At 36.8% G+C, this 11913-nt stretch overlaps 1 protein-coding gene across 1 annotated transcript; it reads right to left on the bottom strand.

Moving 5' to 3' along the window:
- Nucleotides 1-5832: 5832 nt before the first annotated feature.
- Nucleotides 5833-11557, bottom strand: LOC110778667 (uncharacterized). The gene is made up of 7 exons (XM_056839639.1): nucleotides 11271-11557; nucleotides 10875-11109; nucleotides 9870-9951; nucleotides 6707-9020; nucleotides 6360-6524; nucleotides 6182-6239; nucleotides 5833-6102 (listed from the first exon to the last, which is right to left on the bottom strand). Exons 1-7 carry the CDS (start codon nucleotides 11555-11557, stop codon nucleotides 5833-5835), a joined length of 3411 nt encoding a protein of 1136 aa, XP_056695617.1.
- Between the last annotated feature and the right edge of the window lie 356 nt (nucleotides 11558-11913).

The following is an 11913-nucleotide window of genomic DNA, read 5'->3' as shown; positions in this document are numbered from 1 at the left end:
TCGGTAAAACTTACAATCTGAATGTAAGTATTTATAGGGAAACTTAGTTACTATTATAATATGACAAATTTGACTATTTACTACAATGATATAATATGAATTGTCAAGTGATTTGTCAAATATGGGGAGCTACTATTGATTTGTAGGACATTCACCATACATGCATGCACCGTCCTATGCCATATTTGACACTCCCCCTTGAATGTCCATACCTAACGATGTACTAGTTTTGTGATTATATGCTTTTATATACTGCCTCATTAAAAACCTTGTCAGGAAAAACCTGATCGAAGGGAAAAAGAGTGCAGTGCATATAATACTCCTCCTCAATTTAATACAGCGCACGAAGACGACGCATTCCAATTTTGTGTACCAACTGCCCAAATCTCTTTGATGGAAGAGATTTGGTAAACAAATCTGCAAGATTGTTAGACAATTGAATATGTTGGACGTTTATCGTTCCTTCTTTCTGGAGATCGTGTGTGAAGAACAACTTTGGAGATATGTGTTTTGTTCGATCACCTTTGATGTACCCTTCAGTTATTTGTGCGATGCATGCATTATTGTCTTCGTAGATGATGGTAGGATTTTATGTTACTGATTTCATTCCACATCCTTCTTGGATATTACTGATCATTGACCTGAGCCATACACATTCTCGTCCAGCTTCATAAAGAGCAATCAATTCCGCATGGTTTGAAGATGTAGCGGTCAATGTTTGTTTAGTTGATTTTCATGATATCGCAGTACCTGCATAAGTGAACAAATATCCAGTTTGTGACTTGGCCTTCTGTGGATCCGATAAGTATCCAGCATCTGCATACCCAATGAGGGTGGCATCTTTTCTTGGCTGATAGAGTAGACCAAGATCTGGTTTTCCGTATAAATAATGGAATAAATGCCTTATTCCGTTCCAATGTCTCTTTGTCGGCGAATTGTTATGCCTGGCTAACAAGTTCACAGAAAAAGCAATATCGGTCCAGTAATGTTAGCTTACATTAAAGCGCCAATTGCACTTAGATATGGTACTTCAGGACCAAGAATTTCTTCATTTTCATCTCGAGGTCTGAATGGGTCATCTTTCATATTCAAAGATCGAACGACCATAGGGGAATTCATTGGATGTACTTTGTCCATGTAAAAATGTTTTAGAACCCTTTCTGTGTAATTTGATTGATGAACAAAAATTTCCTCTTTCAAGTGCTCAATTTGTAGTCCAAGACAAAATTTGGTTTTTCCAAGATCTTTCATCTCAAATTCTTTCATCAAGTATTTTGCAGTTTGTTCAAGTTATCTTGGAGTTCCAATGATATTTAAATCATCAACATATACTGCAATGATAGAAAATCATGATTGGGATCGCTTAATGAAAACACAAGGACTTATTTGGTTGTTTTTGAATCCTTCTTTCACAAGGTATTCACTAAGACGGTTATACCACATCCTTCCAGATTGTTTTAGTCCATAAAGTGACCTTTTCAACTTTATGGAAAGCATTTCTTTAGGCTTGTGGTTTTCTGGTAAATTTAGTCCTTCGGGGACTTTCATATAAATGTCTGCGTCAAGTGACCCATATAAATATGCGGTCACAACGTCCATTAATCACATTTGCAGTTCTTTCGAAACTGTCAAGCTTACCAGAAATCTCAGTGTAGTTGCATCAACCACTACAACATATAAGATCAAAAAGGGTGAGAAAAATCGCCCTCTTAGATCTAAATATCGCCCTGCTAAGCTATAAGGGCGACATAAAATCGCCCTCAAGGTCGCCCTGTTATTGCCGTTGTATTAGCTTTTCAGGGCATAAGTTAAAAGTCGCCCTCTTTGGTTGAGATCTAACAGGGCAACATTTTTCGCCCTCTTTGATTTATACAAGAAAGGCATCCACACTCGCCCTCTTTGGTATGAATCAAGGACGACATACAACACTTCGTCGCCTTCTTAAATCATGTCAAGAAGGGCAATCGTTTCGCCCTCTTTATTCAAAATCAAATACAACAGCTAATATCGCCCTCTTTGATAATTATTTTATTCTTAAAAAAATAATCTGATGGGTAGACAATAGACATAATTCAACCATAAACTATTACAAATCTTTGCAAATTGCTTTCGAAAGTTCTTTTACAGCCTCCAAAAAAATCACCTAAATTCATATTTCCTGACGCAAGCCAACAACGACTATTACAAAACCAACTTCTCATGCAACAAAAGATGGACTCCGAAAGAAGATGTACCGATCAGTAGTCTCATCAAGGCAAAAAAAAAACCATATTTCCTGTAAGCAGAATATAGAACAATTAGATTAGTTTCAGGCAGTACAATAGAGTTGAAAGCGTTAGCAAAGTTTGTTTATTTAAGGAAAACAGTAGAGGTAAGATATACTACACTACTCTAGAGATAATCATCCATCAATATAACAACATATCAGAGACAACAGAAATGAGCAAGCAGATAATGCAGCAACAAAAACTCTATGCTTTCTGATATGAAAAAACGATACGGCATTGTAAACACAATAAATCAGAAAGTTCACTCAATTCAACAGTTCCCTACGGGCCTACATACTACAAGAATTACTGCTCGGTTTAACCATAGAATCTAGTATCTAATGGAGCAATCACAGGGAATTGGCTAAGATCTCTATCACCATGGTTCTAGTGCAATAAGAGCAAAGTGCATTAAAAGAAACAAATTTTACTTTCAAAGCAACTTGTGTGTGTGTGTTAGAGTTGAGTTTGCAGCAAACTCATGGCTGATTAATTTGACCAAACTTATTCACAACCGTACTGGTATTTTAATCCAGCAATTCCCCATATACTTTTCCAATGAGACACTGCCATCCCCAATTCCCCATATACTTGTCCTATGTCTCGATTCTCATTATCAGCAACATAACTCTTCATAGCTACGTAAGGTTATTATGGTGACTAGTTCCAGTGTAGATGGCTAATGTTTACGAATACAAAAAAGTAAAGTCTCATTTAAGGCTGCTGTCATTGCAGAACTATGTATGCATTCCGTTAAACAAACATTATTCTCTTTTTAGAGTTGCAACCAGACTACCACATAGGCTACGCAGCCACAACCAGAAGTTCCATCTACTGAAAGAGTGAATATGTATATTCTATAAAAGTAAGCAGTCTTTTCTGGTTTATTGTAATCTTTGTTGATCCGCCTAAGGCTTTACGTTCCAGCCATGTTGACTCATGTATGAGTAATGTTTTACAGTCAGATGCTTTAATGCAGGGCATAATATGGGGTTCCATTTTCATAACAGTCAGCAGAAAAGAAAGAACAGCTACCTATGACTATGAGTAACGATATACAGTATGCAACATATTTTAACATCACAAACCACATATTTAATGAAAATACAAAAGCTAAACTTGGTGATAGCAGCAGAGACTAGAAAATGGATCATGGAAATATGTTTGTGATTGAGGTTTCATAATTTTAAGTTCATTTTTCATCAAATTCAAAATTCAGAAACATTTCAATTCAAATCCCAAAAATCTTAGAGCAAACGACAAAAAATGTCAACCAAAAATTTTGGCAGCATCTCCCCATAAAATGATTGCATTTACCCCCCCTTTCCCACAAGTTTGTATTCAAAATAATTACGCTTTAATATTAAACTTACCTTATTTCGTCATCATCATCTCCATCATCTCCATCACCTTCCACTGGTTTGCACACGCACCCACAAATTGGTTTGCATTCTCACCTTTCCTGGTTGAGTACTTCTCAGTTTTTTATATTTAAGTGCTCTACTTGGACCTCGAAAGGGGCCTAAACAAAAAAGAACACAAAGTAAATAAGTCATACACCTGCAAGAACTTCTGATTCTGATAATAGCACCACTGAATTTACCTTGTCTTTTTTTCTTAGGTTGTTGAGCGATAGAGTCTAGTTGCGATAATGATGATTGAGTATCTAGATTGATTGTTCTTTCTCCTGCAAAATCAGAAATCAAGATTATGCTGCAGCAGTTCCATGATTATCTTTTCTAGTACTACATTTTAGAATAAGTCTTCCTTCACCTCAGACTCTTAGTTGATGATCTGAGTACAAGGATTTTAGTAATACATTTTTAGACTATTTGTTGAACACTGGGACATGTAATCAAGGAGGTGCAGTTACTAATCTCAGGAGGGAGAGTACCAGAAATGTCATTGGAAATCAGCAGAAGTTTAGTAAGGTTTTTAATCTGAAACAACCTTGGTGGAATGCTACCAGTGAGAGAGTTACGAGACAAATCAAGAGACTCTAGGTTACTACAACTAGCTAAACTTGAAGGAATGCTCCCTTCAAGCTGGTTAGCGCAATCTGATTAGTATCCAACTGCAACTGAACCAAATTACTACAGTTTGACAAAACCGTAGGAATAGAACCAGTCACATTGTTATTACTAATCATAAACTCCTCAAGCTTAGACAAACCCCCAATTGACAAAGGAATCGAACCCGAAATCAAATTCAAAGCAACATCAACAGTTCTCAAACTAGTACAATTCCCAATTTCTTCTGGGATAGAACCTGCAATAGAATTCTGCCAAAGCAGCAATTTTTCAAGCTTTTTTAGCTTCCCAAACTCAGGTGGGATTGATCCAGATAAACTATTCTCATACAAATAAACATTAACAATCTCAGAAAATTAACCAACAAATACATATTAAGTCCAAAGAGAGGTCCAGGCCTCCACATGAGTACTAAACATAGATCATCTCATACAGGCTGCTATCTAGCCTACTCAGCTAACCAGCACAGGGAGAAAGGTAATTTAGATAATCTTTCATAAAAATATTTTATATAATATCAGAAGCTCCACAGAATGTGGTTAGTTTACAGATTCTAATAACAAAACCAAAACTTGTAAGCAATGCTAGAAACCAATCATATATACTCACCTTCGGGCAAATTTCTTGAGCTAGAAGCCATCAAATCAACTCCTGAAAACAAGACCTATAAATTAGGAATTTATGTAATGGACAAATATAAATATTAAGGTCAAATCTTGAAAAAAAACCAGATGCAAACAACAACAATCACGAATACTAGAGGTAAAGCAGAAACAACTAAACCAGAAAGACCTATAAATTAGGAATTAACAATAAGAAATATTAAGTTCCATTAAAGATTAACCAATTCAAATTAGGTCCTGAATACATATAACTAGTAGCATAAATGAGAAACAAAAAAGCTCCTTAGCAGCAAGCCGATGAGTTATTCACTGTCCAAGTCATACAAGCCCCCAGGGATTTCTTCTTCTTCTTCTTCTTCTTCTTCTTCTTCTTCTTCTTCTTCTTCTTCTTCTTCTTCTTCTTCTTCTTCTTCTTCTTCTTCTTCTTCATCGTCTAGATCACTTTGCTCATCTTGCTCACTATCTTCTTCTTCTTCTTCCTCTTCATTCACAACCTCGTTTTCCAACTCAAAATCGATCACTTGCATTCACCAACTCTGGAGGAACATCATTTCTTGGTAAGAGAACATCATCATCATCATCATCATCATCATCTCCATCATCTCCATCACCTTCCACTGAATTTGGTACTTCAAAGTCCAATCCAACGTCGTCATGATCATCGTCAGAGCCATCTACCTCAACAATAGGGAAATTGTAGAAATTGCGAGGGAAAGTCTTAATAACAATTCTCCAATCTGGCTCATTATGTGCCCTAACATAATAAACTTGCCCTACTTGAGATTCCATAGCAAATGGCTCATTGGTCCCTAAGAACTTTTTGAAGTTGAGACTTACGCCACCAAACTTATCTCTTTTTATCCCTCGCCGATAAACATCAAACCAAACACATTTAAACAACACCACAATAGGTTATGTATCCCCACTATTTGGTGCATCATATTCAAGTTCTATGACTTCTTTCAAAACCCCGAAGAAGTCATTTTCTCCACTCTCTGCATCTCCTTTAACAATTACTCCACTATTTTGCGTCTTTCGCCTTCTTTGACGCTTTTTAGTGTGAAAGCGATACCCATTTACATAGTATCCTTGATAGCTTTTCACACTCTTACTCGGGCCTCGTGACAATGATAGTAACTCAGTTGTTACTCTTGGGCCCCCCTCCGTGTAAAGCTTCCAAATCTATGAAAATGAATTTCTTAAGTAGCTTAAATCATAATATATAAAGTGGAAATTAATGAACTACACTCGGCTCACTTACCTGATATCGAAACCAATCAACTAGACTTGGCTTTGGCCCATGTATAGTGGTGTACTCTCTGTACAACATACAAGTGTTAGTGCACTTCTTGACATTTGTAATAAAATAGTTATAGAAAAGATGATATATAGCTTATCCTATAAATGGTTGTACTTCTTGACAATTCATCAGAACATACAATTGAGCTTTCTTCCAATCCAAAAAGCTCAATTGCTTAAATGTTCTTTTGCCTAGTGGATTCCCCTTCTTTTGGAAAACTGATAACTTAAACAACAGAGATTCTTGCCTATCCATGTCATTTCTACTCATGCAATTGAACTTGGTCTCAATCCCATTTAGATATCTAGATATAAAGGAAAGACATTCTTCCATTATGCGTGCATTAGCTATCGAGCCTTATGGTTGTGCTTTGTTACTCACAATAGGTTTCATTGTGTGCATTTCCCTACAAGCGGTAACCATTACACAACATGTTGCAATAAAAAAATAACTTCACATATTAATATAAAAGGAATAACTTGTTACCTTTCATACCGATATTGCCAACGATATTGCACTGGGCCAGCTATCTTGGCCTCATTGGCCAAGTGGATTGGAAGGTGGACCATAATATCAAAGAAAGCCGGAACAAATACCTTTTCAAGCTTGCAAAGAGTAATTGCAATACTCTTTTCCATCTTCTCTGACACATCAATTTTTAGAGTTTTAGAACACAACTGCTTAAAAAATAAGCTAAGCTCAACCAAAGGTTCTAGCACCTCCTTAGGTAAGATACCTTGAAATGCCGGTTTAAGCAAATCTTGCAAGAACACATGACAATAATGACTTTTCATGTTTGATATTTTTCCAACTTCCATACTTGCACATCGAGCTATGTTAGAAGAGTAACCATCTGGCACTTTAACCTTGGACAAGAACTCTAATACTTTACGCCTCTCTATAGATGTCAACTGATATGGTGCTCTAGGGATGGCATATTTATCACCTATCTTAATAGGAATTAAATTATGATGCACATTCATCTCCTTAAAATCCTTTCGAGCTTTCAAGGTGTCTTTTGTCTTATTAGGAATATCAAGTATTGTTCCTAATATACTGTCACAAATGTTCTTTTCAATATGCATGACATCTAAGTTGTGTCTTATCAAAAGCTTACTCCAATAAGGAAGTCTAAAGAAGATGCTCAACTTCTTCCATTGGTCAAACAAGTATCGATCGGTTCTCTTTCGCTTCTTCCCAAAAATCACATTTGGGACACCATCAAATGCCTCTAATATCTCATCCCCTGACAAAAGAATTGGAGGTGGTCGTCTCTCCTTTTCCCCATCAAAAGATTTCTTGTCATTTCTCCACCTATGATCGGGTTCCAAGAACATACGAGTACCTTTAAAGCATTCTTTCGATCCATGCTTTAACCGCTTGTGCCAAGTATGCTTATAACATGTTGGGCAAGCAAGTTTACCACAAGTACTCCAACCAGACAGATTCCCGTAAGCAGGAAAATCACTCATTGTCCACAATAGCGATGCCTTCATATTAAAATTTTGGCGACTATGTGAATCATAAGTTTTGACCCCAACTTCCCATAACTCTTGAATTTCATCGATCAACGGCTCCAAGAACACATCTATATCATTTCCGGGGGACTTTGGACCAGGAATTAAGAGTGATAGCATGATGTAAGGACTTGTCATACACATCCATGCTGGGAGATTATATGGCACTAAAAAGACTGGCCATATACTGCACTTAGTGCCTAAATGTGCACCAGGATTGAAACCATCAGTTGAAAGACCTAATCTCACATTACGTGGATCTTTTGCCAAACCAGGAAATGAATCATCGAGCTTCTCCCATGCCTTTGAATCAGATGGATGCCTTAATACGTCCTTATCAACTCGCTTCCTATCCTTATGCCATCTCATGTGCTTAGTAATTTTTGAAGACATAAAAAGCCTTTGAAGCCTAGGAACTAAAGGAAAATGACGAAGAACTAGACGAGGTATTCTAGGAATCCGTTGTGAGGTCCCTTGAGATTCCGAAAAATGTGACACTATCATCAAATTCACCACTACCTTCTTTCCATCTGGACTCCTCACAAGTAGGGCATGAATCGGCATTTTCATACTCCTTTCTATAAAGATGCAATGATTTACACAAGCATGGATCTTCACATAATTCAACCCAAGATCTTTTGTGTACTTCTGGGCTTCATGGGAGCTCTTTGGAAATTTAGGATCATAATTGAAGGCCTTATGTAACACACTAAGAAGCAAAGTAAATGTCTTCTCAGGCCAATGTCCACTAACCTTGAGATGTAAGAGAGTTACGATGAACTCCAACCTTGAAAAGGTTTTACAACCCGAGAATAATTCTTCTTCTGCATCTTTCATTAACCTATAAAACTTATCAGGAATTTCGGCATGGTCTTTATCCTCTTCATCTCTATCATTCAAATTCTCGGGCACTACATTTGTGGCATCATGCACCAAAGCAACCATCTCCTCGGATACAAGAGGATCTTCATCATCAAACAAATCACCTTCCTCCTCGGACATTTCCATGTTTCCCATGTCAAGTTGTTCTTCTCCATGGAATATCCACGGATTATAGTCGGGATCCATTCCTACTCGGAAAAGATGAGCCCACATTGTCTCTCGATCATGGTCGATGTAATTTCGACACTTCAAACAAGGACACCTTTTCTTAGCCCCGGTATTAGGGATTGTGTCTTTGAAAGCAAAATCGAGAAAATTTTTAACACCATTTTGATAAGTTGGTTGTAGCCGATTGCTCAACCCTTGTGTATGCATCAAACTCCTATCATTATCCATGCTATCTAATCACAAGAACATATACTATACTAGTCATTCAAAGAATATGAAACTACTGCAAGCTTGATCATAAAATAACATGAACAACAATGAATATGAAACTACTGTTAAAACTAAATAAAGGAATCCTTTTCAACAAAATAAGCAAAGTCTAGTCTGGCAAAGAGAGAGGCAAAGCTATGTGAAGTAAGCTAGATAAGGAGAATATTAAGACACATTACTGGAGATCATCTATACTACAAGCAGAATGCCACACGCCTTCGCTGAAAGGATTTAATCCACATCAAGCTGCTATTCACACTCTTCACTCTACATTTTGCATAAAGGATGCCAATTTTGGCTTCTAATCACACTGCATGAGATGAAAATGTGCCTAGTCACCTCGACCACACAAATGGCTCCAGAACCAAGATAATAAACTGTTTTGCTTTACTACAGTGTACAGACCTTGGCTTTTGTATTTTCAATAATCACACTACACGTGATGCATGCACTTAAAATCATTATAATCATCACTTTTACCCAACATAAAGGTCTGTATTTAGGTAGCTTTTCCAAAGAACATGATTTATAAATGGACAATAATTCCCAGTGTTGTAACCTCAAAACTTAAAAGTTGTTTTCAGTGACAACCTAAGCAACCACTTATATACCCAAATGATTAACAAATATTGAGTCAGCATGAACTACTTTTGTTTTCCATTATATAAATACGCAAACCAAATCTGTATGCAAATTCTAATGCATTAACAAAGTTGTAGATCTTCGTTCTCAGTTGAAGCAGCAGCAGCGGCCTGAAACCTTACTTCAGTACCTATAAATTTTGATGATGCCGGCCGCATTAGAACAAGTACTTGCAACTTCCTTCCTAGTCTGTACTCCAGTTCCCACCCTACTAATTGTCACACTCTTAAACCATCTAGCTAATGAATTGAACTTAAAATTGATTAATTTTTTTTTTAAAAATGATTCAGAAATCAGAAATGGCACCTATATTCAACCCAAGGATGACTCTCAATTTCCAACACTAACAATACAACCAAAAAAATAAACAATTCTGTTAAAATCCAACGACAACAAATTAAATAACTAATCAAATTACACATTATTCCAACAAGTCGACAACCAAATCAATAAAACGCAATCTTCATGATATCAATTACAACATTAACCATATTATAATTTCATCAATTACAATATTAACCATACAAGATACAACAATGCAAGTAGAAGTGTAGAACACTTGCCACATTCATGGAAAAATCAAAAGAAGTAGATGATACCAGTAAGCAGAAATCGACCTTCTCTCGAACAAATCTCTGCGGAAATTGATCTTCTCTCAAACAAATCTCAGAATAAATCAGGCTTTTTTCGAACAAATCCCCGAGGTTACGAACTAAGCATAAACAAAGTTGAGAAATTCAATCAATTAGGATAATCTAGGAAAGAATTCGGGAGAGAATCAGGGAGAGAGAGGGGCAACGAAAAAACTGAGCAATCGATTGATTTTTTTCTAGGGAAAACGAATTTGGGATTTTAGGGTTTGTGTTTGGAGTTTCTTGAAGAACTCTGGCAGAAGAGTAGGAGAGTCATAATGGCCGATAACGAATTTGGGATTTTCGAGGTTTATGTTTTATTATTTTCATAATGTTATTTGATCAAAGAGGGCAACTCTCGACGCGCGTCTTCGTAATTTTAACAAAAAGGGCGACCCTACCCTCTTCGCCCCTATTGTTAATGTGTACGACAATGATATAAATGTCTCCCTAGTTGGTTAATTAAGTAAAGGCGATTATTTACTCGCCCTCTTTGTTTAAATAGTGTCGCCCTCCTTGCTCTGTGTTTTTGTAGTGAACTACCGGAGAATATGTCTCCTCATAATCAATCCCTGATATTTGAGAAAAACCTTGGGCAACTAGCCTTGCCTTGTACTTTGTAACCTTATTGTTCTCATTTCTTTTTCTCACGAATACCCATTTGTGTCCAACAGGTTTTACACCCTTTGGTGTAGTGGATATTTTTCCAAAAACTTCTCGATTTTCAAGGGATTTCAATTCTGCCTGAATTGCCTCTTTCCGTTTTGGCCAATCATGTCTGCGACGACATTCATCCACTTTTTTTGGTTCAGGGTCATCATTATCAGATATCAATTCAATTGCAATGGATTAAGCAAATATTTGATCTACGATAATATTTTTCCGGTTATAATTTTTCTTGGTTGAAACATAGTTCATTGAAATTTCATCGTTATCGACTTCTTATGATTTTCTTCCTCCTCTTTAGGAGGATCATCTTTATCTATATTTTCCTCTTCATTTGGTCTTTCATGACCTTCTTTTGCAGGGTCAATATTGATTTCATTTGTTAATCCATCAGGCCTCTTTACTTTTCTTAGCTTAGAATCTTTTGAACCAAATGGCCTTCCACGTTTTCGTCGTGCCATAGACTCATTTTCCATAGCCTTATTATCAGTGGAAATTTCAATGCGTGCAGGTGCACTCTCTGCTGGAATATGTGACTTTGTCACTTTCTTTGTATCCATGAATGCACCAGGTAGTCGAAATAAGGTAGATATTTGAAAAGCTCGAGCGCCGAAAAAAAGTAGCGCTCAATTTGTAAGCGCTGGAAATTTCCAGCGCTCAAAACTGTAGCGCTAGAATATTATAGCGCTTCTTAAGATAGGATTTGAAGAGTTTAAGTTTTTGTAAGAATCAATTTGCAGCGCTGGAAAAAAGCAGCGCTTGAATTATGTTCCAGCGCACGAAATGCCAGCGCTAAAAAATTCCAGTGCAGGCAGATCTGCGGATTTCCAGAAAACTCAAATTTTAATAGCTCATAACTTCTTCATACAAACTCGGATTCTTGCAAAAAATATCTTGTTGGAAATCTACGGAATCC

The sequence above is a fragment of the Spinacia oleracea genome, chromosome 3 (assembly GCF_020520425.1).
Source record: "Spinacia oleracea cultivar Varoflay chromosome 3, BTI_SOV_V1, whole genome shotgun sequence".
NCBI classification, from domain to species: Eukaryota; Viridiplantae; Streptophyta; class Magnoliopsida; order Caryophyllales; family Amaranthaceae; genus Spinacia; species Spinacia oleracea.
This window is presented reverse-complemented; position numbering and strand designations above follow the sequence as displayed.

Coding starts and splice junctions, on each gene's coding strand:
- LOC110778667 (XM_056839639.1), bottom strand. CDS start 11,557: ATGGATACAAAGAAAGTGACAAAGTCACATATTCCAGCAGAGAGTGCA. Junction 9,952..10,874: donor ATGAGGAGACATATTCTCCG/GTAGTTCACTAC, acceptor ATCAATTTTAAG/TTCAATTCATTAGCTAGATG. Junction 6,525..6,706: donor TGGCAATATCGGTATGAAAG/GTAACAAGTTAT, acceptor CTTTATATCTAG/ATATCTAAATGGGATTGAGA.